Source organism: Rhamphochromis sp. 'chilingali' (genome assembly GCF_963969265.1).
Source record: "Rhamphochromis sp. 'chilingali' genome assembly, chromosome: 2".
Lineage (NCBI taxonomy): Eukaryota > Metazoa > Chordata > Actinopteri > Cichliformes > Cichlidae > Rhamphochromis > Rhamphochromis sp. 'chilingali'.
Window position 1 is genome coordinate 19,487,475 of NC_137930.1, and position 26,777 is coordinate 19,514,251.

The window sequence follows — 26,777 nt, forward strand, 5'->3', positions numbered from 1 at the left end:
TCTGGCTCTGAGCTTTTTGAATCAGAGCACGAGAAAGTGGACGACTTATTGACTCGCCACGTTTTCTGGTGTCACAGATAGCGCTCAGATTACACATAACCACCTTCAGTCACATAGAGTGAAACCGCGTTTCAGTTTTGGAGCAGTTGCGCTAACAGTGATACGTTTAGGGTTGCTCAGCATGTGGTGGTGCGTTCACGGGGCGCACGCCCGCGCACACACCCTTGCTGGCTCGTAAACCGTATCAACCAATCGGCGCTCCCTCGTGAGGAGGGAGGGAGAGTTTTTACAGCCTGCTACAAATACTCGTGGCACGTTTTATTTTAAGGTCGCCGCTTCAGACCGACTGAGAGGAATGGGGACCTCGTGGTAGTCAATAAATAAAACTTTCACTATCACCAGCAAGTCACAAAAAACTTCCTCGCAGCTCTCTGTAATTTTGGAAAACTAAACGCTCAGCACCTTTGAGATATAGCCGTGAAGAAACTTTTCTGCAACTTTTTTCAGTAAGCCAAAGAGGGGAAAAAATTCTGTGTCTGCAGTGGGGAAACGTGGGGACATTAAAGTGTCCATCCATCCATCCATCCATTCATCCTTCAAGAGTCCCGCTCGCATCTCTCTCTTCCTGCCACTTGCCAACATGACACGGAGATCGTGTACCATTTACGTGGTTGGGATCACCTGCGCCGTCCTGCTCGCGGTTGGGATTGGCTTGTTTGCAGGGCAAGTTTTCCGCACATTAATGAACAACCGCCTGAAAAAGGTAAAGGGAAAACACACACACCGTTATATTCTTCTACCTTTTAAAGCTCACGTGCATGCATGGCTGCTTGAATGAGTGATGACGTGCATTTCCCCCCCTGTGAATGGGCTAATTGTTTACAAGGAGAGTGTTGAGAATGATGAACACTAAAATGATGCCATTGTCTGTGTGCCTGTGTGTGAGACCCTTACTCATTTGCATACCCTCCAATTCTCTTCACACTTTCCAACATGAGCTGTTTTTTCCTGTTGGTTTTATTGCATTCATTGTTTTATTGGTCATTAAAATAAAGTAATGTTTTATTTATCCACATCAGAAACCTAAGTGGATTGCGCTGAATAGAAACAAGAGTAAAATAGTTGTTCAGCGACTGTTCAAACAGACAGTGATGGGCTATGTGTCTCAGAAGGAGTGGCCGCGTGAGGTGGAGGGGGATGGGCCAAAAATGGGCTGTTATGGGTTAAGTAGCCTGTACTATGCAATCAGCACTTTCTCTTCTCTACAGTTACATAGCCTCAGTCCCAGTTCCATGAGCACACACATGACTATAAATACTTCTTCCTAGGAAATGACTGATCTAAAGAAATTCCTATTGATCTCTTATATTGTGATATGTATATCTTGTCCCAACAAGTCACTCCTCTTGTGCAAACAAGTTACTTTCTTGTCCACACAAGATAAGAAGTCAACTCAAACGTAACAACATAACTTTTCATTGACTTTAAATTAAGTGTAACAAGTTAAGATGCCGCAGCCACTCTAAACTAAAATATTAGCTGTGTAAACTCTGTTTCAACATCCCATACCAGTGCAATGGGTAAGATAGAGCAAGTTTGGATAACTTGCAATTAATATGCTAATATGGAACTGCCATGCAAAGCTAATGGACGTCATGGCGCTAATTCTTCAGAATTAGTTATGTGCTGTGGACTGGCCTACAAAGTTTTACTATCCGCCTTTGTGTGTTTGCCGAGTAAAATCAGTCCCACCTTTGGCCATCAACGACTGTTGCCAGTGATGATTAATGCCCTTAGTGGGGATATTAAAGATTAAATTAGTAATATGTGGAAAAATAATAATGAATACCTTTTGTAGTTCCCGGTATCATTTTTAGCGTTCTGTTTTTAATGTTAAATCTTCCTACTTTGTTTGTCATGGCAGTGACAAATGTGGAATTCATGGAGTTGGTTCTGATATTAGCTAATCTAACTATGCTAACTACAGTTTACGCTGGTCAAAAAAGTTAAAGGAAAATGTTTAAGTCAGAGTATAGCAATCAGTTAAGTAGCAAAGGGGGTTGTTAATCAGTTTCAGCTGCTTTGGTGTTCATGAAATTAACAACAGATGCACTAGAGGGGTAACAATGAGACAACCTCCAAAACAGGAATGGTTTCACACGTGGAGGAAACAGACATTTACCTCCTCATCTTTTCTGACAGTTTTTTCACTACTTTGGCATTTGGCTAGAGTCAGTGTCACTACTGGTAGCTTGAGGTGATATGATGACCCTACAGATGTTGCACAGCTAGTCAAACTCCTCCAGGATGGCACATCAATACGTACCATTGCCAGAAGGTTTGCTGTGTCTCCCAGCACACTCTCAAGAGCATTAGGAGTAGGAGATTCCAGGAGACAGGCTGTTACTGTAGGAGAGAGAGCTTGAATCTAGATAAGCTGGAAGGTCCTTAACCCATCAGCAGGACCAGTATCTGCTCCTTCGTGCAAGGAGGGACAGTTTCAGCACTGCCAGATTACCTACAATATGACCACCAGCAGGCCACTGGTGTGACTGTCTCTGACAAAACAATCAGCAACAGACTTTATGAAGGTGGGTCCTTTTAGTGGGTCCTGTGCTCACCACCTGGCACTGTGGTGCCTGATCATTACCAGAATTGGCAGGTCCATCACTGGTACTGTCTGATTTCCACAGTTGAGAGCAGGTTCACCTTCAGTACATGTGAGAAGGAGGAGAAGCTGCACAGAACATTCAGCATCTCTAGTTTGGTGGTGGGATAGTTATGGTCTGGGGAGACATATCCATGGGGGGAAGTGTTACATAATTAATTTACTTATTTATAGAACTTTCTATAAATGCAGTGTATGTGTTGTCAGTGCTGAGAGGACGTTTTCCACCTGTGTTTGTGGGTTCCTGTGAAGTTTAATAAACTCCTTGCTATCTAAAATATAATGGGACACTGGAGTATATTCTCGAGCATCTCACACTTCTGATAATCAGCTGTCTGCTTGACGTTTATTCAGCTGTGTAAAAAATATAACTTTGATCTCAGCCAAACCGATTTACTCAGGAACAAATAAAATACAAAAAAAAAGCCAAACAATAACATTTTTAAGTTATCTAAGTGACTTATATATGTTTAACCTGAGTAGCGAAAGACGGCGGTGGGTTTGAAAACGATTTGCACCGAGTCCGGTGTTCTCACGGGCTCTAGTGAGCCTTGCCCCCGGCTAGCTATCGAGCTAGTGGGTAACAGACGTCTCCGAAAACGTCAGAGCACTTTTGAAAATATGTGGTGTCTTGATAAACTGAGCAGATATTTGAGGCTTACACAGCTACATTCTCGCCTAAAAATATGTTAAAAGTTTATTTTGTGACCCAGAAAGAATAATAAGAGTATTATTAAAACTAACTAGCTGCCGCCATTGGCTGTATCCCAATTCAGGGTCTGCAGCCTTAAAGTACGCATTTCAAGGCCGATTACGTCACAGCAGCGCGCCGAAGGCTGTCCCAATTCAAAGGCTGCTCGAAATGCGGCCCTGAAATGCGTCCTTCATTTCCCCGAATTTTAAGGCTGTGGCAGTGTAGACTTCATGGCCCAGAATGCATAGCGCGGCGGTGGGTGTGGATAATTTTGCCGAAAAAAAACGGCGGATGAGGGGCGCCCGAAGAGTAAACTTTAAGTAAGTACTGAATATTATGTCACTTATTTATGTGCAAATGTTTAATAACGACGAACATTAAAACATTACTGTTGGCCACATGTCGGCAAAGTTATGTGACATTAGTGACGTTTGTACTAACTTGGTTTTATAGCCTTTACTTTAAAATATACACCGTTCAATAGCTGAGCTTAATCTTACAGAGAATGATCAAAGCTCATGTAGAAACAAACAAACAAATGAACAAAAGATTTTCTCCTTCATTTCTGTCAAACAAAGCTGTATGACATGTTTCCAGTTGTTAGTATCATGGTTGCTAGGCAACCTGGACAGCGCAACAGAGGCTAGACCGTCCCATTTCACAAGCCTCGCACTTCCGGCCTTAGCGGTCTTTGAGTACGCGGCCCTTGAGGATCGTTGAGGCTGCGTACTTTAAGGCTGCAGACCCTGAATTGGGATACAGCCATTGTTGGAAACTGAGCTGGGCTGCGCTATGAATTCTGGGACAGAGCTACTTCTTCTTCTTCGGGGTTTAAGGGCAGCTGGCATCCTTGTACATGCAGTGCTGCCATCTTCTGTTTCAGTCTGTTATTACACTCTTAAATCCTACTACTCATTCCTGCGTCTTTTGGGATCTTACAAAGCTTCAAACGACGCGTCGACGATTTTGACAGTCGACGTAATCATGACTAGTCGACTAATCATGGTAGCCCTAATGCTTTTTTACTGTTGCTTATGGGAAACTCATACTTAGAGCAATGTTAACATCAAAATTGTCACCCACACAGACCCCAGTCAAGTCATCCCGTTTCAAGAGTTTTGTGGGTTTAGAGGATTCTCAGATGGATTATCTTGAGAACCAAAGGTGAAAAGGTCAGAGGGACACAACTACAAATAAACACACTGTCAGGGCGTCGTGCATTCAGTGAATTTATGCTTATTCAGTGAATTTATGCTTATTCAGCTGCCAGTCATAGTTCCTAGAAAAGAAAATCAGAATTAGCAGGTCATGCTTTTAAAAATAATCTGTATTGGCCAAGAACAGTGCCATCTGTGCATCTTCAAAAGAAAGTTTGCATTCTCAACATGTAGAATAGCTACTGTTTTCACTTCCTTTAACTCTTGTTTTTTTTAGCCATTGTGTTTCGTAGTACATTGAACAAGGATCATTGATTTCTAAATGTTTTAATTAATTAAAGCTAACTGAAGCGCTTAGTCTTGCTGCATAAGCTTAAAAATGGGTCAGAAACTTATCAAATTGGACGGGTGCATTGAATGCAACAGTTTTGCGATCAATGTTTGATCCAGCATCTGCCCAACATTGAAAACATTTGTAGTAATGTTCATCATATCTTTAGTCACTGAGGTCCAGACATTTCGATGATTTCCAACATTTCAGATGGTAGAAAGTAGTGGAGCTTTCCCAAAAGGTTCACTTTTCCTTAATAATAGTGCGGACATGAAAGACCCATTGGCCCACAGTCAGTATTCTCATATGGCACACCTTCATGCTTGTTTTCATATCAAGACTTCATAACAGGTATCAGATTATTCTTCGCAGACTTTAGAGGTCGACAACCATATGCAAGACTTTCTATTGATGATGTGAAAATTTTCATTTTCTTTGACTGTTAGGCTTGGTGTGGAAACAGTATGTTTGCACTGAAGCACCGCAGCAATTTCCTAATTTTGTAAACCCGCTCAACATTTGGCAATAAAACCCTTTCTGATTCTGATTCTGAAAATGGAGAAAAAAACAAAAAGGTAATGAGCTGAAGATGAGCTTCTGCAGTTAGTATATTTTGATCACAGATGTCACAGAACTGATTAATGTCATTAAATTATTTTCACGCTTGAACAAGAAAGTTGTCAGAATTTTTAGTCGTCTGTAACAGAATAGTCTTTAGTCGCTAAATAACACAATTATGTGACATTTATATTAATCAGTAGCACGTCACTTACAGTGATAAATATACTTTTGACTCAAAGTCTGGAGCCTTAAGAAAATCTCTATGTAAGTGGATTGCACAGTAGCTCTTTCTAAAAGAGGTTTAGGTACTTTAATGCCCATTAGTAAAACTCAAGTACAGTCAGTTTCTAGTCCAGAACAAAACAAGAACATACAGGCCATTAAGTTATTGAGGTCAAGAGACAAGGTGGAGGGTTGGTGGTTACCGTTATTCTGAAGAGGGGGGTCTGGGGGTCCTACTACATGCCTTGTAGTTAGGGCTGCCACAAACGATTATTTTGATAGTCGACTAGTCACCGATTATTTTTGCGATTAGTCGACTAATCAGATCATCATCCATTGGACTTACAGCATACAGCTTATTGCACCAGCAGCATCTGCTCTTATATAACTATCATTAGCTTACAGCTTTAAGTGTTTAAGGTATGTGGTAACTAAAAATAAAGACAAGATGATAGTTTATTAAATTTTAATGGAATTTGCAGATTGTTTCAGTGAAGTTTAATAAACTCCTTGCTATCTAAAATATAAGGGGACACCGGAGTAAATTCTCGAGCATCTCACACTTCTGATAATCAGCTGTCTGCTTGACGTTTATTCAGCTGTGCAAAAACTATAACTTTAATCTCAGCCAAACCAATTTACTCAGGAATAAATAAAATACTAAAAAAAGCCAAACAATAACATTTTTAAGTTATCTAAGTGACTTATATATGTTTAACCTGAGTAGCGAAAGACGGCGGTGGGTTTGAAAACGATTTGCACCGAGTCCGGTGTTCTCACGGCGCTAGTGAGCCTTGCCCCCGGCTCGCTAACGAGCTAGTGGGGTAACAGGCGTCGGAGCGATTTTGAAAATATGTGGTGTCCTGATAAACTGAGCAGATATTTGAGGCTTACACAGCTACATTCTCGCCTGAAAATATGTTAAACGTTTATTTTGTGACCCAGAAAGAATAATAAGAGTAATATTAAAACTAACTAGCTGCTGCCATTGTTGGAAACTGAGCAGGGCTGCGCTATGAATTCTGGGACACAGCTTCTTCTTCTTCTTCGGGGTTTAACGGCAGCTGGCATCCTTGTACATGCAGTGCTGCCATCTTCTGTTTCAGTCCGTTATTACACTCTTAAATCCTACTACTCATTCCTGCGTCTTTTGTGATCTTACAAAGCTTCAAACGACGCATCGACTATTAAATCAGTCGTCGACGATTTTGATAGTCGACGTAATCGTGACTAGTCGACTAATCGTGGCAGTCCTACTTGTAGTGTGTATAGTTTAAATATTCTTGTTTTATTGTCAGAGTACAATTTGGGTTACTCCTTTACACAGTGCACAACTCTGCTTGGATCAGCTGAGTTTTGTGATTGTGCTCTATCAAGCATGTTTTCCAAACAGAGAAGTTGCAGAGTATGCTGGTTAACAAGGTACAAGGTCAACACACATAACATAATGTTGCTACTCAGATATTAATTGATACTAAAAACAATTACTGATGCACCAGTCATTTCCAGCAATATTGATGCCAACAGTGTCATCATCACCTCCTTTATCTGACACATAACTTGACAACCACACCCAGACAAGCAGGTGCACAGCCCTCGCTTTCGCTAGCAGATAAATACATGAAGAGCAGCAAAAAAAACTTGGTGAAGCATCATAAACATTAGCTATTATTTATCATTAATATAGCAGCGAGCAGAAATGATGAAAAATAAAACCACTCTATTAAACTGGGAGAGAAGTAGGCAGCAAATGTTAATGGTCCTGTCCGTATATAATATAAATAGTTATTTGTCTTAAATGTGATATCGTTGTCTTAAAGTTCCTGATTAAAGTTAAGAAAACTCTACCAGCAGCCAGATAGAAAGGGTAGAAGTCTACCTTAAAAATATTTAATCTGCAACAAAAATGTGATGCAAATTAACCAGAAGCACATGAGGTAACAGAGGTTATTCCTACAAACATTTGCACAGATCAGTATTCGTTATCAATATCAATACTAAGCTTGAGATGATAGCATTTTGACAACCCTAGTCTTTGGTTACAATCTTTAGAGTTCAGATTAGTTTCCATTTGAAAGACCCGTTTACAACAAGCTTCATCTCTCTGGTTCATGGTTTGTAGCTTCCACTTATATACCCATATTTTAGCCTGCATAAGAAAAAAAGTATTTAGTGAAGTGTGAAGTATTTTTTTTCTGTAAAGTAATGTGATATTTTTCTTGTAAACTTGTAAACTTCGCTTGGGTTGGGGTTGTGCATGACCAAACAGTTTCGTCATACCCAAGGACATTTCTCAAGAACAGGAAATCTTTATCGGGGGTATTTTTGGCAGTTTTGGAGCAGTGGCTTCTTCTTTTGGATTAGCCTTTTTGTTTATGTCTGCAATATCTGTTTGTTTGTTTGTTTGACTGTATGCTTTTCATACAAGTTTCACACAAGACAGATACAAACTTAAAGCAAGATTTATATATATATATAAAAGATGTATCGAGGTGACATAACTCAAGTGAGCTTCTTACCCTCTGGCATTACTGGACTGAAAGTGAAGTAATCTGTCTGTAAAAAGTAGTTGAAAAAATGTCTTTGTGTCTTGCATAAAGTAGATGTCCAAATCAACTATGGTTTGCTAAGATGAAATATGTGTAGAGGTTGGAGCAGTAATTTTTATAACTTATCCGGTTGTTCAGTCTGACGTCACTAGCCGTGTCTGGGCCTGAACTCCGCTGCAGGTCCATATATCAAACGATCACTGTGGCATTACTGAGAGTTGAAAAACAGTCTAAAGTCTTTCATCTTTAATAAAATGATCAGCGTTCTGCTCTACCAGGTGTAACAATTGAGTTTAACATCCAGGCATCCATGAAAACGGAATTTATGACATTTAACGGAGTTAGAAGTTAACAGGAAGTTAGCTCGCTAGCTTCTATCTAAATACAATATAGCATGTCCTGACTGCGGGGTTTTGGAAACAAATTAAAATTAATTAATCCGGTTTTGGACCGGATTGTTTATGTAAACACATGTTCATATGTAAGTGTTCAAGCTCAAAATGAAAATGTTTGCATTTTCCCAGATGAACACTCTGGAATTTACCCAGGAGTGGCTATATATGATCATTGTTGTGGCTTTAATGGTCACATTAATTCATATCAAGTCCTGTTAAAACAAGAAATGAAAGTTTTGCAAAGTACACCATGTTTCATAAAAGAATTCTTCTTCACTTGTTCAAGCAAGTAGATAGATGTTTGTTAATAAAATGGCTGGAGAAGATATCAAGTTTCATTTTTAAGTGGAAACTGGAAAGAAGAATGTATCTGTGGGAGTGACACAAGCATTTAACTCACATGGAGACATACTCAGTTATCTGCTAGTTTGGCAATATGATATATTTCAGCTGTGTCAAGTTACTGCCTTTTCCACATTGCACCAGCATGAAGGGTCTCTTCCCATGGATACCCTCCCAGCAGTAGACTCTCTATGTGTGCTAAGCCTCTTTCAGGTTGAAAGATTTATTGGGAAACTGGCTGGCAGTCTCTCAGCTCATATGTGAGTCAACCAGGGTCAGTATAAGTGACCCACTGGTGAAGTGATAATGAAAAATGACTGATTCCTGAAAGGAAATTTCACCATCATTACCATCTTCACTATAGTTTCTGACTACTGTCTCGTCTCTGGACTTTCTTTTGCTTAGTGGTTTTATTTTGAAAATGTTAACCTGCTTAATAAAGCTGGTGAAGGTGCACAACTTGCAAGTAAAATAAGCTTATTTGTATATTAACTTAGGGAAATGTTGTGGCCAACTTGTTAGTCATGCTCATGTAAACCTCGTCAACCTCTTTGCAGTGTGAGGGGAAAATCTTTCACTTAAGAATTTAAACATAAATATTTAATTCTGCACCACCACGATGCTTCCTTCCACAAGTTTTACATAAAATTTAGAGGTACGTGTTGCACGGTCATCAAAAATGTCTTCAGCTTTACTGGAATGAATTGTCGCCCTTTAAGCTTTACGCCTGTGATCACTGCTTTATTTTGAATTCTTAATTCGATATATTTAGTGTTGAGCCAAACAAAATTCTGTCCCGGATAGAAATATTTGTGAGTATAAAGCTATGTACGTGACACGTGAAACGAATGTAAACGGTGAATGTAACATTGAATTCACAGTGGGATGATGAAATTAATTAATATATACAAAAATATGATTTAAATTTAATTTATGAATATAAATTTAAAATGCATGGATGTTAGTAATTGCTGTATGTGTGATGATGTCTGTGCAATAGTGATGGGTCGGTAGCGAATGAAATGGCTGTTAGAGGCTCCTTATCACGAGCCGTTTTTTTTTTTTTGTTTTTTTGTTTTTTCTCTCACCCGCTCGCACTTTTTTCCGCTTCACTCGTGCGAGCCTTGTGCTTTACGCTGGGAAGAGGGGGGAGGGGCGGTAGTTACACTCAGTAGCACAGGAACAGAGCAGGAGCAGTGTTGCCAACTTAGCGACTTTGTCGCTATATTTAGCGAGTTTTCAGACACCTTAGCGACTTTTTTTTTAAAAAGTCGCGACTTTTTTAAAAAAAAGTCGCTAAGGTCATACTCATACTTTTTTTTAAAAAAAAGTCGCTAAAAAAAGACGTGAAAACGTGTATCGCTTTTACTCTCAACAAGCAGCGGGTGCTGTAACACAGTCAGTTCTTCTTTTACTCTTTTACTCATATGCTGTTTTGTGGATCACAAGGTTTAAAACTACTTATAAACACACACACACAAAGTAACTTCACCAGAGTGCTTATTTCGGGTCACTTTTGCCAGTCCAGGCCCGGGTAAAGGAGCAGGGTTGGAATTGTGACATTAAAAAAACAATAATTGCTAAAAGAAATTTAATTTGTAGTTCTAAATAAACTCTAAATGCATTTAGGACGTTTTTTACTCACTTTATGTCTCTTCCACGATGTTATTTCTCTCTCCAACAACATAGGTTACAATTAGATTAGCATGACCAATTATGCAAATTAGGCGATGACGTCATTTAGCGACTTCTAGCGACTTTTAGGACAACCAATAGCGATTTTCCTTACTGAGGAGTTGGCAACACTGAGCAGGAGGGAGCCAGGGATAACAACAGCACATTAGAAAGGTATAGTACTCATCCACAACTATTTTCAGTTGCGGATGATAAAGGATACAGAAAGTTTATTCATGCAAGCCTATATGACAGAGAATGTGCATGTTCTTTTTGTTTTCATATTTTAATTTATATTTAATTGTGTTGTGGTTTGCAGTGTTTTGTGTTGTTTCACTTTAAATTTGTAAAAGGAAAAAGCTGAAAATTTAAATAGTTAAAAGTTGAAATGTGAATAGTTGATTTTTGTATTATATGATTTATTTATTACATTTTATGTGGAGTGAATAAATAAAAGTATATTTACGGTGGCCCCTACAGACAAATCACGTACAAACCCTGAAGCACGTACAAACTCCAAAACACATAAAAACACGTAAAAACTCCAAAACACGTAAAAACTCAGAAGCACATAAAAACTAAAACACGTACAAAAGACAACAGAAGTGCTCCAGGATGCTAGGGCACAGTGTTGAGCGTTTGTTACCTAGTGGCTACACAAGCCAGCAAGTACCAACGACCGGATTTGGTGTGTGGTAATAACAGGTAAATGAACTTTTTTTTATTTTTATTATTTGACTATATATGAATGCTTGTGTATAAATACACAAACAATACACATATGCTTTCATGCTTTTAATTGTGTAATTTAAGTGATCTAGGTAGCTCTGTTTTGGAAGTTCAGTTCATGCTAGAAATGTGTTTTGGAGTTTGTATGTGCTTTTTGGAGTTTGTACGTGTTTTGTCTCTAGGGGCCACCGCATATATTTATATATAAACATATATAAATAAAACCACTTTCTTTTTTTACATTAGTAATTCCTTTTGTGCATAATTTTATATTATTGTTACTAATAAATTAATTAAAGCAACAAAACAACCTGAAGAGCCGGTTCAGAGCCGAAAGAGCCGGCTCTTTTTAGTGAGCCAAGCCGAAAGAGCCGGTTCTCTAAAAAGAGCTGGAAATCCCATCACTACTGTGCAAAGTTTTGCTCAGATTGGCCCACCCATTCAGAAGAAAATATATAGATATGTATACACACATATACTGAAATCATTATACTAAGATTTAAGTTGCAGGATTGTCCCAAAGTCAAACTTCCATCCTTTGGTTGTGTTTGTGCCAAACCATAATTCTTCACTTCTGCAGTTTGATTGCAAGTGGGTTTTATGGACAATAGAAAACTAAATGGACCTTGATACTGCACAGAGACCTGCCATCTTCAGAAGTTTTCTGATGACTCTGCGGTGGTTGGATGCATCAGCAGGGATGATGAGACAGAGTACCGGGCTGTGGTCGACTCCTTTGTCACGTGGTGTGAGCAGAATCATCTGCAGCTCAACGTGGCAAAGACCAAGGAACTGATCGTGGACTTCAGGAAGACCAGGAAACACTTGACCCCTGTTTCAATCCAGGGGGTCAGTGTTGACATTGTGGAGGACTATAAATACCTTGGAGTACACATTGACAATAAACTGGACTGGGCTAAAAACACCACAGCACTTTACAGGAAGGGCCAGAGTCGTCTCTATTTTTTGAGGCGACTGAGGTCCTTCAACATCTGCCAGAAAATGCTGAGGATTTTCTATGAGTCTGTTGTGGCCAGTGCGATCCTCTATGCTGTTGCATGCTGGGGGAGCAGGCTGAGGGTCGCAGATGCCAACAGACTTAATAAACTGATCCGTAAGGCCAGCAATGTTGTGGGGATGGAGCTGGACTCCCTCAAGGTGGTGTCGGAGAGGCGGATGCTGTCCAAGATAAAGACAATGTTGGATAACACCTCCCACCCACTCCATGACATGTTGGTCAGTCACAGGAGCTCGTTCAGTGAGAGACTGAGATTACCGAAAAGCACCACTGAACGACACAGGAAATCATTCCTGCCTGTGGCCATCTCCCTGTACAACGCATCCACTTAACACACTGTTTGCTGCTACAACTACACATGTTTCTTTTCCAAATATTTATTTATAAGTGACTTATGTATGTATGTATGTATATATATGTATATATTGTACTATTCTTAGTTAGCGTATTGTCTGTCTTGTCTTAATGTTGGTTTAAAATGGAGCACTGTAACAAAAAATAATTTCCCCCAGGGATCAATAAAGTATTGTGATTCTGATTCTGATATAGTCTCGATGGTTTAAATAATATCAGGGCTGGTCTACAGTTCTTTGTTTGGCTTTGTTGAATCTTTTAACCACTACTGAGGCAAACCCATTTAGAGCCTACAAAGCCTGTGCACCATGACTGGAGGACTTAATGAATACTGTGGCCTCTTGCTGTGCCCAGTGTTGTTCACATCTATGTATGTGAATGTCTGCACATCAAAGCACTAGCTTTAAGTGTATTTATGTAATCACCTGCTGCATGTGTTTTCATATGGGGAGTGGTGTAAGGAAAGCAGTGGTAGATACTGAGATAAGAGGGTTTTTTCTGTTCCTGTTTTCCATGTATTTTAAGTGCCATGCTGGGAGGTTTACCCTATTGATTGTTCAAAGCATGAAATAAGATCACAGAAAGACCACGCTCTCCCTTCCTCAATCTAAGGTGACAGCTTTATTGTCCTTGGCCACTCAGCTAAACCTTTGTCTCTGATCAAGTAGAGGGGACCGCAGAGGAAGAGGGGGGAGGAGTAAGAGGGGTGAGTATTCCCCTAAAGCATCGAGCAGTTCTGGACCTATTTCTCCAGCTATTAACTTAAGATCAATCTGACACAATTAGGCCAGAGTGAGATTTTCTCTTAATGTTCTCTTGAAAGAAATGCTAATCCTCTCAGAGCCTTCAGTTTTTTGCCTCTTTCTTTGCCAGTATCTCAAAATGTTCCTGCTACCAGCCAGAGCATCGTTGTCCGCAGGCAATGACGTTTGCTGTGAGAATGAAGCAGGATAGTTGCCTGTGTTCCACCTCCAGGGCCTCATAAGGGCTCAGTACTGAGGAATGTGGCTCAGTTCATTAAGGCTGGAGTTCTGCATAAACAGTGTGCATCCAGCTTTCTGCATCACATGATCGGTTAGCGGCTCTCCCCCAACTGCCTGTTGCCACAGGCAACCGCTAACAATTGGAGCAGTGGAAGGGCCTCCCCTCATACCATTCATGTGTGCAGTCAGTGTTCTTGTTTTTGCCGCTCAGACAGCATCTCCCCTCCACGACCCCCTACGGATGATTTGTTGTTACTATTTGTTTTTACTAGGAGCACATTGTGGAAACTTCATGTTCAAAATGTGTTGGCTGTTGCAAAAGTTTCCACTTTGTGCAGGAAATCACCTGAAAACCACATAAAAAAAATGATGTCAAACTCCATATTGAATAGAAAAATGTTTTAATGCAGTATGTAAAATGTGCAGTCAGCGTTTTTATATTAATTACTCCCAAAAGAATTGCTTTTCACAACCATATTTGTGAGTTTGAATTATATATGATGATGAGTTTTCAACTAAAAAGTGTTTCTTATGTCTCAACAGGAGATTGTGTTGGTAGAGGGCAGCCGCGTGTTTGACTCATGGAAAAAACCTCCCCCTCCTGTCTACATGCAGTTTTACTTCTTCAATATGACCAATCCAAAAGAGTTTCTTGCAGGGACAAAGCCAGAAGTTAAACAGATTGGACCCTACACGTACAGGTAAGAAGCAGGAGCAGAACTTGTCAACTTCTTGTTGACATGAATGTTAGCAAACAGATGTTTATGGTGAGTGTAAAAAAAAAAAAAGTCTTCTAAGAAATCACTGAAATCACACAATCTGGTAAATGTGCTCTGGGTAGAGACTGTAAATAAAAGATGGATGTAGCCACGGGGACATGACAAGTACCTTTTTGACTCAGGCTACGTCCACACGTACACAGGTATTTTTGAAAACGGACATTTTTCGTTAACGGAGATTTTCCGTGTTGTGGCGTTAACGTCATTTCAGATTAACGCTGACAGCACTAGTGGAAACATAATGAATATGACTGCACATTTACGCCGACATCATTCTAGTGCAAAGACAAGTGGAAGCAGACAAAAACAACAAGCACGCATGCTACAAACTTTACCCGAGTTAGACAGCTGTTAGCACGTGATTCTCCTTATGGGGACCTGATATGTTTAATATGCTGCTGAGAGTATACCCCAGAAGAAGCGTATAGTATAGCTTTTAATTTGGAAAGAGCCATTTCTCTGTAATAAACTCTCTTTTCCAAAGATGAGTGATTTCTTGATCAGATAGATTAATTTTTTTTATTACTTTGTTGTTTCAGCAACATTAAATTTAAAAACTGTACTTTTGAGTTAAAATATATATTTATAATTTTAATAAATGACAAATTAAAAAGGCGTAAACATTTTTTTTCTATATCGAAAAAATATCGAACCGTGACACCAAAGTACCTAACCTAACCGTGAATTTTGTGTATCGTTGCACCCCTAGTATTCTGTATTATTCAAAATGATTGTGTGAGTCCGTAACCTTACCATGAAAGTGTTTATAGAGGTTTGTCTTATCTGGGACTGTAAATCTTTTTGCAATTACAGCTATCGCCATCTGGAGGGCTACAGTTTGAATTCAGATTTTTAGGCACTTCTATAAAGGCTTATTTTTTCTGGCTATAAACATGGTTTATTAATGCTGTAAAATTTGGCAATTGTGATAGTATAAAACATATTAAATATATATAATACCACTACTACTGTGTTGCCATATACTGTGCATGTTGAATTTTTGCTTAGGTTTTCTAGGCTGGGCCACAGGTCATAACCCTCAGGCTGTGTCATGTGGCCTTCTGCTTTTCTGCTTCCTCTTTGCGATATATTACTTTCGTCTTGTCTTTTCCTCAGGAGGCCTTTTTAATTTTTTTGTGTGGGTTGCTAGTTTTTAATCACTAGTCATCAAAATCCTGCACTCAATTAAGCCCTAAATGATGATAACTGCTAAAGCACCGGAAACGTTGCAACAGCCAACATTGCGTATCAAGATAATCTATTCCTAGAATGTCATTTTAACAGTTTTGGGTTGGTTAATTTCAATACGATGAATGATAAAACTGTTGCTTCACAGCAAGAAGGTCCTGAGTTTGACTCCCCAAACTGTCTGGAGCCTTTCTATGTGGAGTTTGCATGTTCTCCCTGTATCTGTGTGGGTTCTCTCTGGGTCTCTCTCTCTCTCCCACTGTCTAAAGACATGCACTTAATGTACTTAGGTTAACTGGGGATTCTAAATTGCCCATAGGTGTGAATATAAGTGTTAGTCCTGCGTCGCACTGGCAACCTGTCCAGGGTGTTCCCCGCTTCTCGCCCTATGATAGCTACAATAGGCTCCAGTACCCTCCACGACCCTGATAAGTGGAAGAGAATGGATGCAGGGATGGATGAATGGTTGCAATGTTGTGCTAAAATACAAATGCAGTGCTACGTTTATGTGGTCTGCGTTTGGGGATTTTAAATGACACTCTTTTCCTGCGTTTGCACAGGGAGTACAGGTACAAGGACAACGTAAGTATGGTGGCAAATGGCAAAATGGTCTCCGCGTATAACACGAAAAGCTTTGTGTTCCTGAGGGAGAAATCTGTGGGTGATCCAGCTGAGGATAACATCACCACTGTCAACATCCCTGCCTGGGTGAGTCATGAACTGAAAAAGTAGAGGAAAGTGGAAATCCAAGTGGGTTAAAGAGGACTTTATGTTCTCTTTGTTACTGAACATTGTTTATTGTGTCCTCATTTCCATCTCATTGTCCACCTTATCCCTATTATTAGTTCAAATTTTTTTTCCTCACAACTGCTTCCGTTCCTGTCTCCAGGCTGTCATGAACAATGTGAAAGATAGTTTCTGGAAGGCCTCCATGGTTTCAATCTGGATGAACTCTCTCAAGAGTGATCTGTTCACTACACGCACTGTGGATGAACTGCTTTGGGGCTACAAAGATCCTCTGCTGGTTCGCGTTGCTGGCACCAAACCTGAGGTGGAGACGGTGTTTGGACTCATGTACAAGGCATGTAACAGCTCTTTACAAGTAATATAAAGCTATGAAAAGAAAGTTGTCAGAGCAGATCCTCCATGAAGTCTTGAAGATTTTTTGTTTCTCCAGAAATAACATTTGAAAAACACGTTTTGAATGTTTGTTTGTTTTTTTATTTAGAAAAATGGAAGCAACGACGGTGAATTTATCTACCACACTGGAGAGCAGAACTACATGGATTATGGCCGGATCGAAACATGGAAAGGCCAAAGGTAGTGCTGATACAGTCTCACGCAAACACACTCTCCCTCTCTGTCTTCATCCAGAGTGATGAAATTTTATTGGGTAACCTTTGTATTAACAAGCCTGTGAAATCCTTTTTTTTCTACTTTTTTTGGCAGTAATAGAGATACTGTCTGCCTGCCTTCATCCTGATCTTTGCCCTTAACACAGAGCACAGAGCAGGATATCCTGATGCCTTAAAAATGGCCTTTACTGAACCTTCTTATCCAGTTTTATTGTCTTAGGTCCCCTGGAGCCTCTAATTACGCTTGTGCTCCTGGGTGTTTTTTTTTTAACTGTGACTTTCAGATAAAAACACATTTGATCATCAAAACGTACCACTGCAATTTATGGTTATTAAGATGAAAACGATAAATTTGTTTTCACTGGACGGGATTATTTTGAAAATGAGATTTGTTTTCTTTTTTCTTTTCTTTTTTTCGATTTTAAATACAAGCCTGCACATTCCAAAAGCCTTTTTTGGTTGTTTTGTAGGGAGTTGACTTTCTGGAGATCTAACTATAGCAACAGCATCGTTGGATCAGATGGAAGTGCTTTCCACCCCCTGCTTGACAAGGATGAGCGCATTCACATCTTTACTCCAGACCTGTGCAGGTACGGTTCATCACCACAGTGCACTCCAGCCCTTTTGGTGGTATGCCAACCACATTTTATCCACTGTGGTGAAGTTTTGTGCACCAGTTTTTATTTTTTCTGTACTAATGTTTAGTTTAGTTTTTAGCTACTATATACATAGCAAAACCCAGACCTTTTTAAAAAAAAATTCCATTCTGTGACCATGTTTTTTTTCCTGTAAAGTTGGTCTTTTTTTATCACAAGTCTGTGGGGAAAAGCTAATTTTTGGAGAGAACCTCAAGTGGCCATTAGAGGAACTGCAGTTTTGACTTTATTTTCCTGCTCTTGGAGCTTGGCTATAGCTAAAAATTACTGTAGCTGGCAAAGGAGGGAAAGGTATGGAAGCCCGTTTCCGCCACTAAAAAAAAAAAAAAGCTAGTATCCATAACTCGAAATTTCGAGTTATTTTCTCGAAATTTCGAGTTATTATCTCGAAATTTCGAGAAAATAACTCGAAATTTCGAGTTACTTTTCTCAAAATTTCGAGTTAGCTCTGCCAATCAAAAATATACGTGAATGAGGTCGCTTTCTTGTTACCCGGAAGCATATGGCGCAGGACCGCGCACTCAAAAACGGATCCCAACAAATTAAAGTATGTTTGCTGATAGTAACACCATGTGATTCAGCTAATAACACAGGGATTTCATCATTTGTGAAGCCAGGCTGAAAACACTCAGCAATCTGTGCATTCACGACTGGATGTAATACCAGTAGCTTAGCTGTAGCATTTGTAGCTGAGGGCTTCAGCTTCCGGGTAACATGGAAATGACGTCATTCACGTAGATTACTGATTGGCAGCGCTAACTCGAAATTTCGAGTTGCTTTTCTCAAAATTTTGAGTTAATATGTCGAAATTTCGAGATAATAACTCGAAATTTCGAGAAAATAACTCGAAATTTTGAGTTATGGATCCTTTTTTTTTTTTTTTTTAGTGGCGGAAACGGGCTTCCATAGAAAGGGCATCAGCTTTGACGTTAATTTTATTAGTCATGTGGTAAAAATAAAGTGTTATTTCAATTAAAGAGTTTTTCAGTAAAACACATGTAATGTGGTTACCATGGGGACCTGTGTGCCCCTATCTGTTTACACTTGGTGTCCCATTTAGGACATTTTACATGGGGATTGCATGTTCTATTTCTGGTACATGACAAGCAGACCAGTGTGGAGGCTTTCACATCTAGTATGGAAATAATGTCCACAGCCTGTGGATCACATGGTATGTTATTTTAACATCCTGATCACTTACTAACAGCTCAGTGGGTGACCTCTCTTTGCTGTTGACTTTTCTGCTTAAAGCACGAGGACTGTTTGAAACACTTAAGTGGCATTTTCCAGAAAACACCATGAAAAGGCTTCCTTATTAGGAGAGTTTCCGTCTGGAACATCAGGGACAGGGTGAGAGAGGGAATGCAAGGACAATTGTGGAATAACAGAAAATAAGGAGAGAGAGAGAGAGAGAAAGAAAATGCTTTTGATGATTGATGGTAAGTGTTACTTTGTGCTAAGCACAGGACAAGTATTTCCTCTTGGAAGTGTTTGTGAGAAATGTTCTCAACTAATGCTTTTGGGGAAATTTATTATGGTTCCTCCAGGATTTCCAGGATGTCTTTAGAGACAGTTTGACGACTGCTGAGAATTGCAACGAGTACCAAATTTAATCCCAAACCTTGTTTGTTGCAAAACAGACGTGCTGCTTCCCTAGTCTTCATAGCAAGAGTTTGTCCTTTAGAGAGCACAAGCTGTTTCGGACGTCTTCCTCATGTTGTTGAGCGTGGAAACAATCTGGAAAGTCAGAGTGGAATGGTTGCACCTTTGACTTTGATTGGACGTGTGTCAAAAACCCCTGCACCAAATATTTACAAAGCACTTTCACCTACTTGTTCTTGGCCTGGTTGTGTCATCATGGCGTCTGTGTAACTGTGACTAAAGGGAATACGCCCCCTCCCCCCTTTATTGTACTTACTACAATCATTTGAAGTGGAAGTGCTCCATTAATACATGACGACCTTTCACACAGATCCTCAGCCCTATGTATAAGTCACTCGCTTAACATAACTTTGTGTTTAAAACGCATGTTTAGTTAAAAGAGAACACCTGGGACTGCATAGCAGCAGAATTCCCATCTGTGAGCTAAACGGGTGGTGGCCTCTCGGTCCAGAAACTGGCAGCTGAGCTACAAAGAAAAAGAATTGGTAACATGTGTCATTGTTCGAATACCAGCTTCACCATCCTTTTGCTCATCATCATTACTGACTTCATTAGAGGGTTTTATTTCATTTAAAAAATGTTGAAAAAAGAAAGTCAAAAATACACGAATATTAAATGACAGAAATAATAGACTCTCTCATATCATTTTAATTTAACCAGCCCTGTGACACTTTTTCAAAGCCTTCATTCTGTATTTAGTGGTCACTCAAACAAAATTGCATCGCAAATACATTTTGGTGAAGTTACGTACGAGCAAGAACCCTACAGAGCGCTGAGTTTAAAGACACCCTAAAAATGAAAGCAAAGAAATTATGTACAGCTTATGTACAACTATGCAGCAACTCAGAGGTTTACTTAGTAGTAGCCTGACAACATCGGGGCGTGCTCCTAATGAGATGACAGATGGTGCCCTGGGGGATGTCCTCCTAGATCTGAACCTGGGCGTCACTGACCTCCTGTGCAATCTGAGGTGCGTAGGATGGAAACATAATCTCACAGAAGTTTTCTGTGGGATTTAGATCAGGTGAGCTTGGGGTCCAGTCAGTGGTAACAAATTCTTCAACCTTCAAGACCTGCCTCCATAGTCTCTGCACATGAGATCGGACATTGTCTTTCACAAGGAAGAACCCAGGAACCACTGCACCAGAGTGGTGGCTCCAAGGATTCATCCCGACACCTAATGGCATTGCCTGGTCAGTAGATGTTTGTATGTACCTCCATGGATATGCCTCCACCTGCTGTGATCTGTGAAAAGCACAGATCTCCTGTGATAGACCTGCCAATTCTGGTATGCTATGGCAAATGCTAATCAGGCTCCACAATGCTGGGCAATGAACGCAGGGCCTACTAGAGGATTTCAGGCCCTTAGACTGCCCTCATGAAGTCTGTTTCTGATGTTTGGTCAAAGACATTCAAAATCTAGGTCATTTTGTAGCAACCCGTTCCTCTGTGCACAAAGGAGCAGATACTGGTCCTGCTGATGGGTTAAGGACCTTCTACTGCCCTGTCGAGCTCTTCTATGGTAACACTGTAATAGTTCTCATTCCTAGCAGTATAAGGCCAAGGATTTTCACTTGGCTTTTCCCAGGAAGGTCAAGGGAAAGGTCTGTACAGTATTGTTGCACGATTGGTGGGCTGCACCCTCCCAACCAGCTGGCAGACACTGTATAGAGTGCTTTGTTCTCACTAAGACTGGTTGGGATTCCCTCGACAAGACAAAGCTGCAGATATGCAGGGCAAGGATGAACTGCTCTCAGTTCTCTTGGATGTTGGGAAAAAAACCACACACACATTTAAAGATTTCACAGTGTCTTTGCTCCCAGTACTAACAGAAGGTTAACACCACAATATATTATTTGTCTTCCCTGCTCCCCTTACAAGTCTAGATTTACTGATGAAGGAGCCCCAGCAGGATTTTAGCATATTGTTGAAATCAATGTCAGTCATCTGGTTTCCTCTTTGTGTCTCTGCTGAAAGTCAGTCTGCAGTGTTTTTTTTCTTTTACTTAGTTCAAACAGTCTTTCTTAAATAACATAACAGAACATTTCTCATGATCGCATTGCTTGTTATGAAGTTCCTCACCAAAGGTACAGTCCTTAAAAATATTAGTTTGAAGTATTCAGCATTCACACTCGATCATGCTGAGAATTTCCAGCAAAGTTCCAGCAGTCATGTGTCACTATGAAATGCTGTGCTCTGAGTGAAGTTAATTGTTTTTGTGCAATGTGACTGTTCGCTTTATTCTCCAGGACCATCTACATGGAGTTTGAGAAAGACGTCGAGGTGAAAGGGATCCCAGCCTACCGCTTCACACCTCCACCCTCTGTCCTGGCCAGCAAAGAGGAGAACCCGGACAATGAGGGTTTCTGCGTCACCCCAAAGGAGTGCCTGGGAACTGGCGTCCTTAAAGTCAGCCCCTGTCGGAAAGGTAATCGACGCAGCACAGTTTCTCTCAGAAACTTTCCATGCATCGGTCATGATTCAGCACCAACATAACCCATTTTATTCTTTTCTCCAATTTCTTTAATAATGACACAAAAGCTTTGCTTAGACTCAATGTCCAATGTAGTAGCCATTAAATACTAATGGCTACTACACTGATATCAATAAAGTCCTTCTTTTGTTTGTAATGCTAATACCCCCCTAAAATACCCATGTGACACAGCTCTCCCCACACCTCAGGCGTCATCTGACATGACTGACCCAGTAGCAGAGTGGGCGGTAAGCCCTGTCACCTGATTCTGCCCTTGAATATGACCGGGCATTACCTCAGTGTTCATAGCTCAGCTGTGCCTCATCTTTCCATCCTGTAAAATCACAGTACTTGTGGTTTCAACATTTCTTTTACATATTTAAATTAAAAAATATGGAATTTTTTACATGGTCAATGCAGTTGATGGCCCGTACTGCACCTTTCTGTCACAGCATGCAGCCATTTCTAACTAGTTTCACAGAGTTATTCCAGCAAGTGAACGTCGAGCCCTGTTTTTTCTCACGTCAAGGTTTTATTGTTGTGAAGCGATACATTTGAAAAACTCCGTGCTTTGCTTCAGAATAATGTAACTGTGCCAAAGATTAAAACAGACGTCACAGATTGGCGTTCTCAAAAGGATTTTCGTTGTCCACTAAAACAAATGGAACAACTGCAGTTCACTTCAAAGGTAAAAGTATTTTTGAATGTTGTTTAGCCATAAAGAGAAATTTGATTGCGTGTTTATGGCCTGGAGTTAAAGAACAAGCGCAGTAAATAAAGGCCTCTATAAGTATACCAGTATGTGTATGTGTTAGCACGCCCGCATTGACCTTGCCAGTTGTCATGTGAACAGCCTCTCAGGTGACTGCGTGTGTCCAATGTTTTTGTCAAACGTCTGTTGCTAAACAGGAGAGCAGGAAAACTCTCACCTCTGCCCCACTTTATCAGCACCTCTAACTGCCCCCCTCCTCTCATAACTGTCTGGCTTTGTCGCTGCTGCTGCGGGGACACATGGTTTTTCCACCGTTGGACCATTTGTGTTTGCTTGGGCCACCCACCAAAAATGTATCACTTGACTTTAAGATTGCGAGTTTGACCGAGGTATTGTTGTAGGAACGTGAAGTCCTCCATTGACAATATAAGGAAGGAACTCAGAAAGACTAACAAGAAATTTTATCTGGATATCAGCTGCCGCCTTTAATTGCTCACACAACAGGGGTTATTGTCCATTTGTGATGATTTATTGTTTGTTTTTGTTTTTCTTGGACCCCAAGTAACATGTTGCGTCCCTGTCAGATCGTATCTCACCACCTTCTTCGCCTTTTGATCTGTTTTGTTATTGTTGTCATGCCTTGATTAGATCAGACTTCAAACATGAAGGAAATGGGGCATTAAAATGTTTTCTGTGCTGCCGCTTTAATGGCAACAGTTATGTCATCTTTGTGGCGCTTTGCTTAACGTGTGTAGATTCGCCATAGTCGTGTGAAAGAGGTTCGAAGGTTTTACATAGGAGACATAAAACATGATCTGAACAACAGCACGTGACTTTTCTACTCTGCTTGAGCACTCAAAGTGCTTTATACTACAAGCCTCGTATCTATATAGCATTGAGACAGTCACGCTCAATTCAGGGTTCAAAATTTTGCCCGAGGATGTCTTGGCATGCAGATGGGAGCTGCCAGGGCTCGAGCCACTAACCTTCCAAGCAGTGGACAACATGATCTAGATCCTGATCTCTCTTCTTTTGAAGAGAAGAGGCTTTCTCCTTTTCTAGATTGGGTCAGTTTAGTGTGAAATGATGGCCTTGCAGCAGAGGCGTGCGGGAGCTCGAGTCTTATTAAACATTTTTCATTTCTTCTCTCAGGTGCGCCAGTGGTTGCCTCCTTTCCTCATTTCTACCTGGCAGATAACAAATATGTGGCTGCCATTGAAGGACTGTCACCTGAAAGGACGCATCACCAAACTTTTCTAGACCTAAACCCGGTAAGTCTTCAGGCTTAGGGTCAAACATTAAGATGTACTGCTACGCCACCTAGTGGTGGAGTTCTGAAGTGTATCTATGTTTATATACATTATTTTCTGACAGACCACTGGAGTGATTGTACGCGCTCACAAAAGAGCGCAGGTGAACATCTTGATGCAGCGAATCCCTGGATTCCCGTGAGTAACACACACTTCTGTTGTTGTTTTAAACGTATGCGTGTAGGTGCTGTTTTTGATTACCAACCATATTTTTTGCTGCACTTTTAACAGGACCACTAGATCCCTGAATGAAACAGTATTTCCTGTAATGTTCCTCAATGAGGTAAGTGATATTACACATGCTGAAACACAGGAAACTCCTAGATCCTTATTATGAGGTGCAATAAAGAAATTAAACAGTATGTCAACATTTTGAAAAAGACACGTGTTACTGAGAGTTAGATGATTATGTCGGTCCAGCTTAGCTTTACTGAGCTGAGTGTGACTTGGAGCAAAGATAGAAAACAGCTGGAAACAAGCGACCTGGCTCTGAACTAATGTAACTGGCACAAGGGTGCGATGAGCAGAGAGTCCAAGTAGTAACTGTCTCCCAGCCAGGAAATAGTCCTGCCCGATAACCTCCCTAAAGACACAGCTTTGTGTTTTTTCACATGGGCCTCACAGCAAGAATGTCCTGTTTTAGAATCCACCAGCCTGCTGGGGCTCTTCTGTGTGGAGTTTGCATGTTTGCTTGCCTGCATGGGTTCCTCCCTCGGGACTCCTCCCCTCACACTGATTGAGCAGTTAGAAAAAGACAGACAGATGGGTTTTGCATTGATTAAGCACTAAACACAGTGCTTAGTAACACAATTAAGTTGTGTTTTTCTGGTGATATTACAGCAACTAGTGCAGATTTCCAGTTAAGATAAGAAGAAGCCCAGCTGATTCAAATTAGGCATTGCCAAGCAAATTTGGTGTTTTCCACTGAACATGTATCTCTCAGCTGTGTATCCAGTCTCAAAAGGATTTCTTTTCAAGAGATTTAGACAAGGCCAACATAATCAAAAGTAGATTTGGTTCCCAAAAGTCAAAGCCTGGCTAGATTTTCCCACATTTTCAGCCTTGATGCATTAGTACTGATTGGTTTCTTCATCTTCTGTATGCTCAGCTGAATTCCCCTCTTCCTCTGATGGATCTTTTACTCTCTCTCTCTCTGAATAAACAGAGCGTGGAAATTGACGATGCGTCTTCAGAGAGATTAAAGAAGCTTCTGCTGATTAGCAATTTGGTGTCCAACTTCCCTCTCGTCATTGTGGGACTGGGTGTTATTCTGCTCATGGTCTTTGTCATCCTCCTGTGCCGGGCTCGCAAACAGAAGGTATGAGACTGCTTCTTGCTGAGTCCTAACAACTTACAATTTGCCTGCTCCTAATAAGTCATAATTTTTGCACAATTCATTGAGTTGCTTAATTGCACACTAATAACACCGAGCTTGTGTTTCTCACTGTGTGTTCCTGGGAAGAATGAAGTTAAGCGCATTGTGTTTACCAAGCCTCTTTATGCTGTAAGTGTTGCTGCTTTATTTTATCTGCTTTATTTATTCATTTGTCTTACTTTGGTTATTATTTATCACCTAAGTGCCTTTTTTCATTTAATCTTTCATTGCACAGCTAGACCAGTTTCACCTGACTTAAAATAACTCTGCTAATGTACACTTAATGCATTGCATATTAATACTGCCTGTCTTTTTAATTGTTGTGAGATGGCATGATTAAGGGGAAGCAACCACTTTCCATTACAGGTATAACTTTACAAATTGTAATAAGACCTGATTAGTTTGTAATGCTGCTTTATGTCCTTAATGTCCCTCTACAGTCGTCCGCTGAAGACGACACCGCTTACTCTCCAGTTAATGATAAAGAGAAGGAGGATCCCCAGAATGGAACCTACATTGGTCTGACACCTAAGGCTAACGTGGAAGCTTGAGGATGTGCAAGGGGTCTGTCATAGAGGGCTCAGGTGAAGAGGATATGTTTTTAGTCTCAGATGTCTTGTATTATATGCTCTTAGGTTTCCTTAGAGAGCGCTAAACTCTATTCCCAGACAAACAGTGTTTAGAACACAACAGTGGCTTCTTCTAGCTGCTGCTAATTATGTAAAAATAGTTGTAAACAGTCATCCAGTAAGCAGAGATGACGAGTGTGCTCTGTGGTGGTTCTAAAACAGGGGTCCCCAATCCCAGTCCGCGAGGGCCGGTGTCCCTGCTTTTAGATGTGTCCTTGATTGATCACAGCTGATTTAAATGGATAAATTACCTTCTCAACATGTCCTGAAGTTCTCCAGAGGCCTGGTAATGAACTAATCATGTGATTCAGGTGTGTTGACCCTGGGTGAGATCTAAAACCTGCAGGGACACCGGCCCTCGTGGACTGGGATTGGGGACCCCTGTTCTAAAACAATCACACCCTTTAAATGACGGAGGATCAAAACTGCCAAAATTAAGAAGACATGGAAAAAAATGAGTAAATTAAGGTTAATGGAATTTATTACATTATTTACAATGCATTTGTAAATGATTGTGTTTGCTTTTGTATTATTTACCTTTGTACTATGGCTCCATAGTAGAGTTGTTGTGATTGACACCTCAGTCACACTCGGGCCAGAAACTGGTCAGCGACCCCCTGCCGACCTCCCATATTATTTACATTTGTCATAATTATTCTGTTTATCTACAATCAGATTTAATTTCATCTCTCTGTTGGCATTTTTGTGTTTTTTGAGTGGGTTGGGGTTACATGTAGATTTCCTGTTTTGGTCCCAACTAGCCAAACAACAAAGAACCACTCACTGCTTAAGGAATGGAGAGTGAAAGTGGACATTATATTCTGGTTGTTTTTGTTTTTTAACGAAACATTCATTGTTGCAGCCAAAGAGACTGCTTTTCCCAGACTGTCTTTATTAGACTGTTTTAAGTGTCCTTGTTGTCCGCTGAGTTACTGAGTGTCACTAGTTAGCTAACATAAGC

At 40.4% G+C, this 26,777-nt stretch overlaps 1 protein-coding gene across 2 annotated transcripts; it reads left to right on the forward strand.

Moving 5' to 3' along the window:
• Nucleotides 1-278: 278 nt before the first annotated feature.
• LOC308392192 (lysosome membrane protein 2-like) lies at nt 279-26,171 on the forward strand. 2 transcript variants are annotated; one of them, XM_080875115.1, is made up of 13 exons: nt 282-763; nt 14,221-14,378; nt 16,205-16,352; nt 16,534-16,725; nt 16,873-16,964; nt 17,470-17,589; nt 21,567-21,745; nt 23,655-23,773; nt 23,877-23,950; nt 24,044-24,095; nt 24,978-25,130; nt 25,275-25,316; nt 25,628-26,170. In XM_080875115.1, the coding sequence occupies exons 1-13, from the start codon at nt 641-643 to the stop codon at nt 25,736-25,738; spliced, it is 1,563 nt and encodes a 520-aa protein (XP_080731241.1). In that variant the 5' UTR covers nt 282-640; the 3' UTR covers nt 25,739-26,170. The 2 variants fall into 2 exon arrangements, with proteins under 2 accessions (XP_080731242.1, XP_080731241.1); XM_080875116.1 differs by lacking the exon at nt 25,275-25,316 and having other exon boundaries at nt 279-763; nt 25,628-26,171.
• Nucleotides 26,172-26,777: the final 606 nt, after the last annotated feature.